General features: G+C 49.2%; 1 protein-coding gene across 2 annotated transcripts in view; it reads left to right on the top strand.

The window, feature by feature from the left end:
- RBM6 (RNA binding motif protein 6) overlaps window positions 1-15,293 on the top strand; it is a 146,542-nt gene that overhangs the window by 109,684 nt on the left and 21,565 nt on the right. Inside the window, exons 7-10 of one of the 2 annotated variants that reach the window (XM_048856495.2) lie at window positions 6,469-6,543; window positions 9,422-9,482; window positions 11,263-11,331; window positions 14,592-14,840. In XM_048856495.2, coding sequence (XP_048712452.2) covers window positions 6,469-6,543; window positions 9,422-9,482; window positions 11,263-11,331; window positions 14,592-14,840 — 454 coding nt within the window. The remainder of the gene's footprint in view (window positions 1-6,468; window positions 6,544-9,421; window positions 9,483-11,262; window positions 11,332-14,591; window positions 14,841-15,293) is intronic. The other variant, XM_075130641.1, reaches the window with a different exon arrangement.

Raw genomic sequence — 15,293 nt, 5'->3', positions numbered from 1 at the left:
GAGCACTTGGGAATTCCTCCCTGTGGGGTACCCTCAAGCCCTTTCACGCCCCCCCCCCCCCCCCACAGGAAGAGCTGAGAAAGAAAACAAAGGAAATTAGCTGTTGCCACCAGCTAATCAAACATATGCACAAACTTCTTAGGACACCAAAAATCCAATCCTGTTCTTAAAAAAGGTAAATTTTATTAAAAACAAAAAGGAAGAAAATACATCTGGAACTTAGGCTTTTGCTAGATTTTAAAAGAGCAATTCCAAAAATTAAGCACCCAAAATAGCTTTCTTGGAGGTTAGCTTAAAAGTTACAAGCAAATAAAAGCATCTGGGGTTAGCACAGAGGAGTCCACAAGCCTTAAAAAATAAACAGAAATAAACCTAATTGCATCTTCTTGAACATTCCTAATTTACTTACATATTTGGGTTGTTAAAAGTAGTTCTAGATAAGATCTGATGGTTTTCATATCTGGTTCAGACTTTACACAGCATTCCTGCTTATAGCATTGAGAACAACAGAAAAAGGGAAAGTTTCTTTCCCAATTTTTGAAAGTTCTACCTTCCCATTGGCTCTCATTGACACTTCATTTAACACACCAACTCCCCTCCTCCTGCCTGTGGGGTTGGTGCAGCAACAGCAACTGTGCGCCCTGTTCCTGCTGGCTGCTGCCACCTCGTTGCGCTATCGGCACTGCGGAGTGAGTGCGCTGAGCAGTCTCAGCTCCTTTGGCTGCATGGCAGAGGACAGTGGATGGCAGGGACACGGTATGGAGCTGCTGCTATGCCAGTCCCACGGGCAGGACCGAGCAGACCTCTACAGTGGCCATTACAACCTGTGCATGTTTCCCAGGCCAGGAGCTTGTGTGGGACAGAGGCCATGGCTTCTCACATGCCTGTTGTCACCGGGGGCTCTCCCGTGCGAGAGGGACCCTCAATGAATGATTCCAGACACCTGCAAGGAGGACTAGGATTGGTCCATGTCGGCTCTAAAGTTTTCCACAGGGGTGGGGAAGGAGTCGGATGGCTGGACCTGTGGCCCATGCCTTTGGAGCAGTTCATAGGAGATCATGCTGACTCCATTGTGGCTTCCCACCTCTCTCTCCTGCATGCCATGTGGGGTCCAACGTCCTGGTTTTCCGGATCCCTGTAGGGATCTTGCTATGCTATAGGGTGGAGGGTTTAGCCGGATTCCCCAGAGTCCTTAGAGGGATGGGTGCCACCCAGTCACTCTTCCCCCGCTTTGAATGTTTATGAGACCTCTCTGCCAGAGCCCTGTGCCTTTTCTGGTGTGCTCTGAGTATGTGAATTGGCTCCTGGGGCCTCATCCTGGTACCTTTCTTAGTGATATTTTGTACATGACAGTCCAAGAATTCAGCAACATCCTCTGTCCATAGGGATTACGGGTTGCAGCAAAGTATATTGGGCGCACAAGAGGGCAGCACCTTCTCTACTTGGCTTGCAGTAGATTGAGTTGGTTGAGCGTGAGTTCATTGCTTTGGCCAGTGTGGGACCGGTTGATGCCATGGCTCTATGATCGGCAACATCAAAATCTTCTCCCTCCTCCCTCTGACATCCTTACGATTCACCTGGGCATGGTGAAGGGCATAGAGCTCAGTCAAGAGGGACTGGGTGATGCTAGGACACCTCTTCCCTTCTACTCTCATGTGGTCTGTGCTGCTGCCATGCAAAGGGCCCAGAATCATCAGTTTGGTGACAAAGCTCAGAGGGATCTCGGCTGAATGACGCAGTCCATCCCTTACACAGCAGGAGGTGAGGTGTTGAGTCATGGTGGCATGGCTTATGATGATCCTGTTGCCGTCTGACCGTATGGCTCTCAAATGTGGGATCTGGTATGATAACTGCAGATGCTGCTGTATAGATTGGTAAACAGCTGCCTGGTGTGCGGGTGGAGTGTGCCAGCTAAGGGCAAAGGTAGTGGTGGCTGGTGGAAGGTCTTAGGAGCTGGCATATCGACTTCCCCTCTTTTAATGGTGACTAATAGTGGATGGAGTATGGAGTGAAGGGTTTGAGGGTAACACCCAAGCCCTCTCCCTGCAAAGCAGGCTTCAGTGTCTGATCAACAGGTGGTGTGGGTGGGGGTGCTGCTTTGTAGGGATTTCTGAGCACTGTTACATGGCTTGGCCAAATTCCACAGGTATACAACCCTATTGATTGCCACCCCGTCCTTTGCAATATCTTAGATGCCATTAACCTGGGTGTTGAGGAATCTGTCAGACTGCTGCTCTAGAGATCTGCCTTGATGTTCACTGACGGGGCCACTGCTTCCTTTAGGAGGTTGTGCAGCCCACCTCCTTGCTCTGCCTATTGCTACACCCACTCTGTCCTCAGGCACAGGACATTTTCCAGGAGGTGCCTGTCTCTGACTGTGTGTTACAGGTCCCAGATAGAGTGTTCTCCCTCCTCTAAGGACTGTCAGGCCTGAAGGAGGCATCCATGTTTTTATAGTCTTTGCCTTCTGTACCCCTCTTCTTCCCATATTTACTCTTACCTCTGCCTTAAAGCCTTAGGTGCATGCTTCCTCTTGTGCTTGTGTTCAGTGCCACACGTGACCCCTGAAGAGGTTCTTTGGCTTGTGGGTCTCAGCGCTATGCTCTAGGTGCACAAGGAAGGTGTCAGCAAAAGCTACAGATGTCAGCTTGGCCAAGCTCATCTAGTCTGTATGGTGGCGGAGGGGCTGTTGAAGCACCTCCAGCAGGCAGCCAGGGATGGGCCCAGTGGGAGGAGGAGAGCAGTTGGCTCACAGGGGGCAGGCTGCAGGGAAAGTGAGAGGGGGGTGGCTGCCTAACCCCCAAAGTGATGCCTGATGGGCAGGTCCATTTCTGTTTTATCCAGCTCTCCTCAGTGCATCTCTTCCAGTGGCTGTAGGAGGATCAGCCATCCCATAAACCCATTTCCTTATGGGTGCCCCATTCTCTGGGGCAACCAATGCATACGAGGTTTGAGCATTAACATTGCAAAATAACCCCAGGAATGTGCTTTGCTGTGTTTATGTGCTAGGGAATCCCTCCGAACACTAATTAGCCGCCTGGGTCAGGTGGCCTGGAGAGGCTGCTGGTTCACTCGGGGTTCCACAATGAACGGTTGTTCCCAGCTCCCACTGCCCTGCCTGCACCCACTGAGGGGTGGCCGAATGGTTAGGATGCTAGGTGTGGAATGTGGGAGACTTGGGTTCAATTCCTTCTCTGCCTCACTCCCTGTGTGACCGTGGCCAAATCACTTAGTTTACGTCTACCCTAGGACTTTTGTTGGCAAAATTTTTGTGGGTCGGGGTGTGAAAATAACACTTCTCTGATTGACATAAGTTTCACCGACAAAAATGCCAATGTGGACAGTGCTGTGTGGGCGGGAGAGTGTCTCCTGCCAGCATAGAGTGGCGGCACAAGAGACGTTACAGCAGCACAGTAGTGTAATGGCCTCAGTCTCTGGGTCTCAGCTCCTGTCCGTGCAGTGGAGATAGTAGGACTGCCCTGCCTCTCTGGAAGGTGGAGTGCTCAGATATGATGGTAATGGGAGCCATGTTAGTACGTTAGGTACAGTAGAACCTCAGAGTTGCAAACACCTCGGGAATGGAGGCTGTTCGTAACTCTGAACAAAACGCTAGGGATGTTCTTTCAAAAGTTTACAACTGAACATTGTCTTAATACAGCTTTGAAACTTTATAATAATGAAGAAAAATGCTGCTTTTAACCATCTTAATTTAAATGAAACAAGCACAGAAACAGTTTCCATACCACGTCAAATTTTTTTTTAAACTTTCCCTTTATTTTTTTAGTAGTTTACATTTAACACAGTATTGTACTGTATTTGCTTCTTTTTTTTTTCTTCCCCCTCTTGTCTGCTGCTGCTTGATTGCGTACTTCCGATTCCAAATGAGGTGTGTTGTTGACTGGTCAGTTTGTAGCTCTGGTATTTGTAACTTTGAGGTGCTGCTATAGACAGACTATCTCTATTATTATTATTATTTTATTTTATTATTACCTGTTTGCATTACTGTTGTGCATAGGAGCTTGAGTTACAGCTCAGAACCCCATTGTCCATATTGGGATCCAGGAAGTGGGTGGGCTTTGCCCGCCCACTGCTAAAGGATCCCTCCCAGCCTAAGGGGGGGTCCACAGGACCTGGAAAACCAAATAATTACAGGGGACAACTAATGAACAACAGGGACAGGAGTGTGGTCAAAGGGTCAAACGAAGGGAACCGGACCTCAGAACCCCATTGTGCTAGGCAGAACAAAAATCCAGTCCGGAGTCTAAACATCTTAAGGAACTGGACTCCAGCAGCTGACGCTAGTAATTAATGACCCTGAGCAAGAGCCATCTTTGGATTAGCTGGTTGCACTGGTGGACTCCACCACACTGCAAATACATTCTGAATTTATGTCTGCTGGGATTGAAGCAAACACCCCACAGACTTGTTAGAAACCAAAGTGAGCCTGGAGTTGAGGGGAGATGATGCGTCATCCTGCAGTAGCCGGGTGCTGCCAGAAGACAGTTTGGTTTGGTGAGGCGCAGGGTGCCTTCCAATGATTGTCTTGAATGAGGAAATGAAAAAGAAAAGCAAGCTGGGTTAACTTAATTCTGTAGCATGAGTGACAAATCCTGAGGTGCTTATTGTGCTTGGAGACCATCACTGTGTGTTGGAGGCCGAAGGTTACTCTCTTTATTACTGTACCTGTGCTCTGTTTCTCTTATGCTACAATGTGTCTTCCAGATGTGAGTGCAGACCAGAGCAGCAGGTGTGAGATCCAGAGAGCAGGAGCTTGAGTGCAGGTGTCAGAAATTGATAGCTAGCGGGTGGAGGTCTGGAGTTGAGCACTTGATTTTGCAAACTAAATTGGTTTCTGTTGTATGTTCATTCTGGAGTAATGATTTGAGCTACAAGTGCTTTTGTCTTTCTCCAGCATGCTGGTGGGATCCGTTAGTTTCATTTGGTGTTTGCTGTTCTTGTGGTGCTCTTCGTACTGTAATGGGTTCTGATATCACAGGTGAAGCAGTTTTGAAGATAGGAGCAGTTAAAAGCCAAAAAAAAATTGAAGCAGTGCAGTTGTTTTGCACTAGCGGTGGTTGTGTGTAGTTGGAGAAAAGGGGCTTTAACTGAGTGTGGGTGTGTGCTGAGAGCATGGTTTGTTTTTCAGCTGAAAACTGGAGAGGAAGTAGAAGTATTGTTGTCCCCAGGGTTCTCTAGAGCTGGCTGATAGTCTGCATCTGAAAAAAAACCTTGAGTGTTCCTCATCAAAAACCAGAGCATGAAATGAAGAGAAAGCACGAGATTTTCTCCATGTGCCAGTGTGCGTTGGGTGCAGGTTGTCCATTCTCCACCTGGGGTGATACAGACAGCCTGGCCCAATCAGCATCAAAGGAGAAGGGGACTTATTCCCAGCTATTCTAAAGCTAAACTCTTTGTCAGGTGCCAAGTCGAATCTCTGGATTTCTTGTGAGCGCTGACGCCCTGGGTATATAAGCCTGGGCTCTGCGTGACTGCGATGAATGCCACTGGGAGTCCTCACTGCTTAGTGGTTTCAGAGGCGGGTCCAAGTGGATATCTAGGACTTTCACCTTTCCTTAGTTTTACCCTTTTAAATCCATATACGTAGCTGAATTGCAGCAGAGCTTGTTGTCCCTAGGGCTCCAAGTGTCTGCCAAGACTGCTGTCTTCTCCCAAGGGGAAGCTCTAAATGAATGTGCTAGAGTTGGATCAGGCACATGTTAGTCCCCATGTATTGTCCTGTCCGCTCCTCTATCCCTCCCCCCCCCCCCTCCCCCACCTCCTGCCGTGCTCTCAGCTCTTGTCTGGCCACTGCCTGAGCGCTCAAAGTCAGCCCCAAACCTGCCTTCTCCACATGGTGGCATGCTGTGCCTTCTCCCAAGCCAACAGCCTCCCCCATGGGGTGGGACGTTTCCTTGGAGAAAAGCCAGGTTCTGAGGAAGGACGGAGAGGCCAACACAGGTACCAAATTCCTCTTGCCTTTGGTTGTGGTGTTTTCCCTTTTGTTCCTTCTCGAGTGTCTATGCCAGCAAGGTGTCCTCTCCTGAGGCCCATCCAGCAGACAAGAATGTGGCTGGGTTGGAGCAGTTTGGACAGCTGCCCCTTTCCCAACCCGTTGACTTTGCAGCGAGTCGAAGCAATTCCCATGTATGTTTATCTTGGGATCATTGTATTCTGTCTGTTGCACTTTGAGGAGCTGCCAAAGCTTTTCTGAGCCAGCTGCTCTGGCACTAACCATGTCAGCAGTCCAGTGCAACTGCCATGGCAGGGGCAAAGGCTGGTTCCCTGCTTTCATTTCCTTGGCAAACCTCCAGCTCTGTAATTGAGCTGGTGATTTTGGCTTTTTTTGCTGTCCTACTTTGCTTACAAAACCCATTGGGTTGGAATCCTGGGACTTTCTTAGCCTCTTTCCCACCGTTGAATTTCCTAGTGTGTTTGGCATGTTAGTCACTGACTCCCTTGTCTCAACAGGGAACCCTTGTGATTGGTGGTAAAGAAGTGACCCTTGAGTACACGCCGTGCCCGGAATTTTGGCGCTGCAAACGTGTAAGTACTTGGCAATGGAGGATTTATTTCACTTATTTTTCCCTTGCCCCCTTTCTTTCTGAAGGTAGTGAGGTGGAGTTAGATGCATGCTCAGTTGTGCAAGATCCCCTTGTGCAGTTATCATAGAATCATAGAATATCAGGGTTGGAAGGGACCTCAGGAGGTCATCTAGTCCAACCCCCTGCTCAAAGCAGGACCAATCCCCAATTAAATCATCCCAGCCAGGGCTTTGTCAAGCCTGACCTTAAAAACTTCTAAGGAAGGAGATTCTACCACCTCCCTAGGTAACGCATTCCAGTGTTTCACCACCCTCCTAGTGAAAAAGTTTTTCCTAATATCCAACCTAAACCTCCCCCACTGCAACTTGAGACCATTACTCCTTGTCCTGTCCTCGTCTACCACTGAGAATAGTCTAGAACCATCCTCTCTGGAACCACCTCTCAGGTAGTTGAAAGCAGCTATCAAATCCCCCCTCATTCTTCTCTTCTGCAGACTAAACAATCCCAGTTCCCTCAGCCTCTCCTCATAAGTCATGTGTTCCAGACCCCTAATCATTTTTGTTGCCCTTTGCTGGACTCTCTCCAATTTATCCACATCTTTCTTGTAGTGTGGGGCCCAAAACTGGACACAGTACTCCAGATGAGGCCTCACCAATGTCGAATAGAGGGGGATGATCACGTCCCTCGATCTGCTCGCTATGCCCCTACTTCTACATCCCAAAATGCCATTGGCCTTCTTGGCAACAAGGGCACACTGCTGACTCATATCCAGCTTCTCGTCCACTGTCACACCTCAGCCTCTCCTCATAAGTCATGTGTTCCAGTCCCCTAATCATTTTTGTTGCCCTCCGCTGGACTCTTTCCAATTTTTCCACATCCTTCTTGAAGTGTGGGGCCCAAAACTGGACACAGAACTCCAGATGAGGCCTCACCAATGTCGAATAGAGGGGAACGATCACGTCCCTCGATCTGCTGGCAATGCCCCTACTTATACATCCCAAAATGCCATTGGCCTTCTTGGCAACAAGGGCACACTGCTGACTCATATCCAACTTCTCGTCCACTGTAACCCCTAGGTCCTTTTCCGCAGAACTGCTGCCTAGCCATTCGGTCCCTAGTCTGTAGCTGTGCATTGGGTTCTTCCGTCCTAAGTGCAGGACCCTGCACTTATCCTTATTGAACCTCATCAGATTTCTTTTGGCCCAATCCTCCAATTTGTCTAGGTCCCTCTGTATCCTATCCCTGCCCTCCAGCGTATCTTCCACTCCTCCCAGTTTAGTATCATCCGCAAATTTGCTGAGAGTGCAATCCACACCATCCTCCAGATCATTTATGAAGATATTGAACAAAACCGGCCCCAGGACTGACCCCTGGGGCACTCCACTTGACACCGGCTGCCAACTAGACATGGAGCCATTGATCACTACCCGTTGAGCCCGACAATCTAGCCAACTTTCTACCCACCTTATAGTGCATTCATCCAGCCCGTAGTTCTTTAACTTGCTGGCAAGAATACTGTGGGAGACCATGTCAAAAGCTTTGCTAAAGTCAAGAAACAATACATCCACTGCTTTCCCTTCATCCACAGAACCAGTAATCTCATCATAGAAGGCGATTAGATTAGTCAGGCATGACCTTCCCTTGGTGAATCCATGCTGACTGTTCCTGATCACTTTCCTCTCATGTAAGTGCTGCAGGATTGATTCTTTGAGGACCTGCTCCATGATTTTTCCGGGGACTGAGGTGAGGCTGACTGGCCTGTAGTTCCCAGGATCCTCCTTCTTCCCTTTTTTAAAGATTGGCACTACATTAGCCTTTTTCCAGTCTTCCGGGACTTCCCCCGTTCTCCACGAGTTTTCAAAGATAATGGCCAATGGCTCTGCAATCACAGCCGCCAATTTCTTTAGCACTCTCGGATGCAACTCGTCCGGCCCCATGGACTTGTGCACGTCCAGCTTTTCTAAATAGTCCCTAACCACCTCTTTCTCCACAGAGGGCTGGCCATCTGTTCCCCATGTTAATGTCATAGTTAATGTCATCCAGGAGGGGGTGTTCCTGCACTGCCAGGAACAGTCTTTCTGTTGGCGTTGGCTCCATGCTGTAGATATACCTTCACAGTAAAACTGCACTTTACGTTGGGGGAGTTTTCACTTCCCTGCCTCAGGAATCAGTTGAGAAACGGAAAACTAACTGCACCTCTGCATTCTTTCAAAGTACAGGGTGGCTGGCAATCAAGGAGAGGTCTGGTCTGCAGAGTCATTTTCATGTGCTGAGCGACTTGGTCCTTGCTTTACTGGGTTTTGTTTTTTAGGAGGAGTGCCCAGTCTTAGAAAAGTTGCCCAGGAGCCAGGCATGCAGCTCTAGCAACCAGTGGTGCAAATTAATAAAGATGGGACTGGTGCTCCTCAGTCACTTGAAAATCCCGCTTGCTGTTCTCAGGGTGCCTCACCAGCTTCCACCCTTCATGCCAGCTCTCTGCAAGCTAACATCACTCATCCTGTCTCCTTCAGGCTCTTAGGGCTTTTTTAGACATGCAGCACTGCAGCTGCACCGTGTTTGTTGAAGACGCTGTATGCCGATGGGGAGAGCTTTCCCATCGACATAATAAAACCACCTCCAGGAGAGGCAGTAGCTATGTCAGCAGGAGAAGCTCTCCAGCTGCCATAGCACTGTCTACACCAGGTCAGTGTAACTTACCTCGCTTAGGGCTGTGGATTATACCAAAGTAATTTGTAGTGTAGACACAGTCTTTGCGTTACTCGCTCATGTAACTAACCTGGCTACGTTCTCAAAGTGAAGCAGTGACTTGGAACATGCTGATAGCTGTTACAATAGCCTTTTAAATGTCTCTCCCTCATGCTGCCTGTCTTTCACTGCAGTGTAAAGTGTGTACTGTGGGGTACAGATCTTCCTGCTCCTATTGCAAGCTCCCGAGAGATGGTGAGTATATTTTGTCACTGTGCCAAACTGGGTTTTATACGTGTAGATTAAAAGCCTTTGTTTGCCCTAGGGAGTGAATGTCTCTGTTGACTGGTTTCTTTGTGCCATGCAGTGGGATGTCTAGGTACCATATAAGAGAATTAGTAGCAGTACTGGAAGTAGATATGCTGCCAGGCTGTTTGCTCTGCATGCGAGGCAAGGCACAGGGCCACACTGATCTGTAGTGGGAGGGAGTTCCACAGGACAGTGCCCTTCATCCAGAACATCCTGCTGCCAGTACCTGATAGTACTATCCTCTGTTCCTTCAGTGTCATTGTTCTCCTTCATTCCTAACATTATGGGATGGAGGCTGAGTGAGAGCTGGTCCAGGCTACGCAGCCTAGACTGCCACAGGCATTGAAGATGAGGGCTAGGACCTTGAAGCAGACACAGAATTAGATGGTGCCCCAGTGTAGGGTATAGACTGTGGATGTGATGTGTTCCCATCTAGCGGCCTTGCTTAGGAGACGGGCTGCTGCATACTGCAGCAACTGGAGCTTTTGTCTGGCCTTCTCACTGCAATAGCCCAGCCCAGGAAGGGGCTGCCAAAGGTCTGGCTGGCTGCTATTGCTGGAGAGTCTGGGAATACCACGGAGTCCAATCAGCTCTGAGACTATGCGCAATTGAAGAGACAGGAGAGCAGGCACCCCCAATAGTTTGTGGTCATGGATTCTGCCAGTTCCTCCCCGTGTCACCTCTGTCTTACCAGGTTCTCCACCCAAGAACCTACTTCTGTCGGACAGCCAGGCATTCACAGTGCAAGGTTTTGCGCTGCTGCTTTTCTGCTAGCAGATTCAGAATGTCTTGTGCCTCCTACAGAGCAAGTCTACGTACGTTGGGCAAACAGTGTGTGTTACAAGCTCTGTTGATCCAGAGAACAAACTGCCAATACCTATTAGCCCCCATGCTCTGCGCTCTGTTCAGAGCTCTTTATTCACTGCAGCCCCACCCTTAGAGAGATCCTGACTCCCTCTCACTGTTACTGTAACATGAGCAACCCACCATCAGTGTTATGGAAGCAGAGCTCAAACTGCTGGCCTTTTCAGCTCTGCCTTCTTGGCTAACTTAACCAAATGGTGATACAAACAGCTGTATAGCGAGTTAAATGTTCAGGCCCCTCCAGATGCTTTGAACGTTATTCGGCTGTGTGCCTCATTTTACTAGTCTGGTTAGCTGATGGCCATGGGAATGCATGTGTTTTAAGGGTTAACCCTGTGTGACTGGTCTTTAAATGATGGAGTGGATCACAAAAAGGACACACAGTCTTAAGGGGTAGGGTTCTCCCCTTCTCCAGTGGTTCTCAACCAGGAGTCCGGAGCGAGCAAGTTGCAGGGCATCCTCCAAGCAGCCCCAGTGTTAGACTTTCTGGGGCCCAGGGCAGAAAGCTGAAGTCTCACCGTATGGGTTTGAAGCCTGGGGCCCTGAGCTGTTCCACTTGGGAGTGAAGCCAAAACCTGAACAACTTAGCTTCCTGGGGGCCCTTGTGGTATGGGTCCCCAGACAATTGCGCTGCTTGCTACCCCCTAATGCTGGTCCTGGCTTTTATATGCAGAAAACTAGTTTTGTGGCATAGGTGGGCCATGGAATGTTTATAGCATTGGGGGGGGGGGGGGGGGGCTGGGAGCTCAGAAAGAAAAAAGTTGAGAACCCCTTCCCTTCTCTAAGCAGCTGTTGGGTGAATTCCTGCATGTTTTGTGGCTGATGGCCTTGAAATAGTTCCTGCTATGCCTTTTTCTTGTAGGGAGCAGACCAGGGACAGAGCCCAAAAGTGGTTTGGAGGGAGAGGATGTGCACGACGAGCAGGACTTCAGTAAGAGAATCACCATCACACAGTCTGGGGTTGTGGATATGCTCTTTCAGAGAGGGAAAGGTGTCTGTGGGCTCCATCTGTAGAAATGCATGGGAAAATGCTCGTGCATAATTTACACATGCAGTTACTGCAGTTGGACATTTAATCTCTGTAATTTCTTGTGCAAATCATGCACAAAACCTTGGTATGTAGGCAGCATTCTGAACCCAGCTACATGCTGCAGTGTTGATATGAATGAATAAATGTTCTCTCACCTGTACTGTATACGTTTGTATCATAAGGAGTTGTGTTAACTTAAAATAAGCCTGTGTGTAACTGTATCAGTATTTGTGCTGCATATGTGGTTATAGCCATCTGACAGATCAGTGTCCCCGGTGACAGGGTAGCCTCCCTCTTTGGATGTTCCCTAGATGCTGCACAGCTTTGGGAATGTTCTGGACTGCGGTGCCCATTGGGGTCACACAAGGACCCTCTCTTGGCACTGAATCTGTGGAGCAGCCACCTCTGTTTCTACCTTTCCATGGCCTACTGCAAGTACAGGGACCTTCCCTCTGCATGCTGGCTGTCCTCTGCATGGCCAGGGGTGGGAGCCTGAGTCCTTCAACATCCGAGGGCTCTCCTTCCCCCTCATTTAGGTAAAAGTCCTCAGCCCATCTTCCTGGGATATGTATTTCTCACTAGACTCCCACCAGTGGGCATATGCAGAGGCTGCCTTGGAATAGAAAGAGGTTATTTATCATGAAAATTGGGGTTCTCTGCTCATTCTCACTTCCCATCCTACCTCACCCCCTGCCTCCTCCGAGTTCCCCTCTAAGAGAAGTCTGGGGTTTAGTAGAAGGACTGAGGTGCTTGGATTTGCACAGCACACTTGTAACAATGTTTGGTGCAGTCTGGAGGGCTCTCAGAGCTTAGCAGCCCCAGGGGATGCATCCAGCAAGTCTAATATGCGGCAGTAATGCTATTGAATGGGCCCTAAAGTTAAACCTAGGGAACGCCAACTCTAGCACCTCTGCCAACCTCAGCTGAGGCAGTGAGGCATAAATAAAGAGGTGATCTCTCAAGTGTTGGGATCCCAAACCATGTAGGAATTTATAGCTCAAAACACCCTAAACGCCACTCAGAAATCAGTAGCCAGCCAGTGCAAACCACAGAGCACTAGTGTCATGAGAGATTCCTCTTACAAAGCAAGCTGCCACTTTCTGCATTAGTTTGAATTTTCAGGTTAAGGTTCAGCCCCATTAAGAGTGTATTACAGTAGTTTGATATTGAGATGACGAAAGCATTGATTATGAGAGCAAGAGCCACATCTGAAAAAAACCTTTGCAACTTCTTGGTTAGACATGGCTTGATAAAAACCTTCCTTGTCACTGACGCTAAATGATATAGCAGCAGCTGGGGGTCCACCCATAGCCCTGATTTTAACCTCAAGCAACAGTCACAGAGGATCCATCTTCAGTAAGGAGGCAGATGTTTCCATCACATGGAATGGTTGCTTTCCCCACTGTCAGCCTCACTTCAGGTTTGTCTGGACTGAGCTTCAGCCAGCTAGCCCACATCCGCTGTCTTCAGTTCTGTTGATTTGTGAGGAGCTGATCCTCCGTGTTTGTTGCTTGGCCTTGCTAAGAGCCCCTTGTACACCCTGAATGAGACAGAGCTCTGTGGAACCGTGCACAGCAGAAACCAGAGAGGGTCTCCAAGAGAGAGGGACAAAACACCTGACTGGCAAGCCCCTTGCTTCCTGCCTGGGTTTGCTGGCAAGTCAGCCACTCCTCACAATCCCCAGTGTTGAAGACAGCGGACAGATCTGTCTGTACAGCAGTTGGTGTTGCACGCAGGACTGGCCCCAGACTGACATAAGTCAGAGATGTGAGGTGACCATGCACTCTGAGAGTTGTCTTCCACAGCCTTCCCATTAATGTTCGCCAAGAGCAGGAGATTTGGTAGTTGGCTGGGTTGTTACCACCATGTGTCTCTTTTGCGGGATGGCTGGTAGCACAAGATCTTCCTTTATTGAAGCTAAGACCCTAGCCTTCCAAAGGAGGAGATGTAAGCAATCTCCATCAACCCTTCTCTGGCCTGGAAGGACATGGATCCAAAGTACAGTTATGTACTCAGTATCTCCAATCCCTCCAATACCTCAGGGAGTGACACTGGCCTAAATCCAGGTACTGAAGATCATACTCTCCAGACACTACTCTGTAACCAGGGAACCAGACAGTTCATCCCTGTCCACTGTGGACTTGATTCTGCAACTTGTAACATGATCAGCCCAAATTCAGGAGATAGAGAATTCCACAGGCCTCGCACCACCCTGATATGGTTTACACGGCATTCAGACTGGCTGACTGGCTAGTCTGGGTAATCTTGACATCCCTGGCTCATTTAATGTATATCTTGGGTGCACTTGTCCCTGTGACACATGTGAACGAAATACATTGTGAGAGGGGAGGAAGGTGTGAGACCATGATCTTATCAAGTAAGCAGTACAGGTGTTAGCAGTGAATATGGCCAGGGCCTGACGTGTCTCCTTTGCTCCTGTCTAGGCAGCATGAGTAGCTGCTAGGATGGAGGTGGGGGTGGCAGCAGGAGGGGACATGATCCAGCCTATAGGGGAGGGGAGGCAAGACTGAAATATTAATTAGTACAAGAAATGTTAAAAGTCAAATCAAAAGAAGAGTTTTTGGAAGGGGGGGTTATTCCTCACCTGGAATGGATAGGCAACTTATCAAATTCATAATTAATCTCGTTACATTGCCCGTCAGTGCTGTAGTTACACAAGTCCATGATCGCGCAGCTGTTCTAGAACACTGAGGTTGGAGAATCAGTGGCCAATCACTAACACTTCCTGGCTACAGGTGTTCAAGAATAGTCTCGGGTGATAAAAGTGTAGATAAAAGTCTCGGGTGATTAATGTAAGGGGTGGGCGTGATCCTGTGCCGGATCCGGGAGGTAGCCTCCAAACCCATGTGGGATTCCATTTTTCAGATAACAGCTGAACCTGAAAGTAGACCTAGGCAAAAGGGAGGCCAAATTATGAGCTCCTTCTTGGAGCAGGGATGTGATGATGTGAGCTTTAATGTCTTGTCTGTTGAAGTCTAGGAAGCTTTCGTGTTCCTGCTAAGTGTTCAGAAACGTGGCTAATCAAAGGACAGCAGAGTCAGTTTGCCAGCCCACTGCCGGTGGTTGGGAGAAAATACAAGGTTTGTAGTGTGTGCCGGGGGGGACACTGAAAATGGGTTCATTCCATTTCTTTTCTCCAGTAACGGAAACCAAGCTTGAAAAACCTGAGCAAGAACTATCAGGACACCCGAAGCCTCAGAAACAGCCACCCCAGCATGCGGCTCCTCCGCAGCAGAGCCAGCCCCAGGAACCCGAGCCTCGGAAGAGAGACGAAGGCAGAGAGCGATGGCCTTCGCAGGAGAAAAGGTACCCTCCCTGGAAGGAGAGCCAGGAGCCTGCTGCCAGGAGGGAAGCTGAGCAGACCGCACCTCAGGAGGGCGAGAGTAAAAGTAAGTTGAGTCTCAGGCTTTCAGACAAAGGGCCAAAGTGCAGAGCACCCGGGTTTGGCTGGGGGTTGGGCCGTCACTGACAGAGTGCAATGGCTTTTCCCTATGCCACCTGTCTGAGGGATGCTTCCTCAGTGTGAATTCAGTAAGCTTCATGATCTGTTGCAGGGTGGGGTAGTTGATGGGGAGTGGGGTGTCTCTGCCTGGCTTGCTCAGGTACTGGTGGATTTGGGGAGGGAGGCCCTGCTTGGGTTTCTCAGAGAGGATTTGGGGAAAGAGAGTGGTCCCTGGCCACACTGTCCTCGATGAAATTAATTCAGGGCAAGCTGCCCCTACCCCCGTACCATTAATTTCATGGTCTCAGCCCCGCCTCTGTGCTGTGCTCCAGATCTGCTGCCCCAAGGAGGTCTGTGCTGCTGGAGTGGCTCTGGCGCCCTGTTCCTCTCTCCCCCTCTG

Source organism: Caretta caretta, chromosome 7 (genome assembly GCF_965140235.1).
Source record: "Caretta caretta isolate rCarCar2 chromosome 7, rCarCar1.hap1, whole genome shotgun sequence".
Taxonomy (NCBI): Eukaryota; Metazoa; Chordata; order Testudines; family Cheloniidae; genus Caretta; species Caretta caretta.
This window is presented reverse-complemented; position numbering and strand designations above follow the sequence as displayed.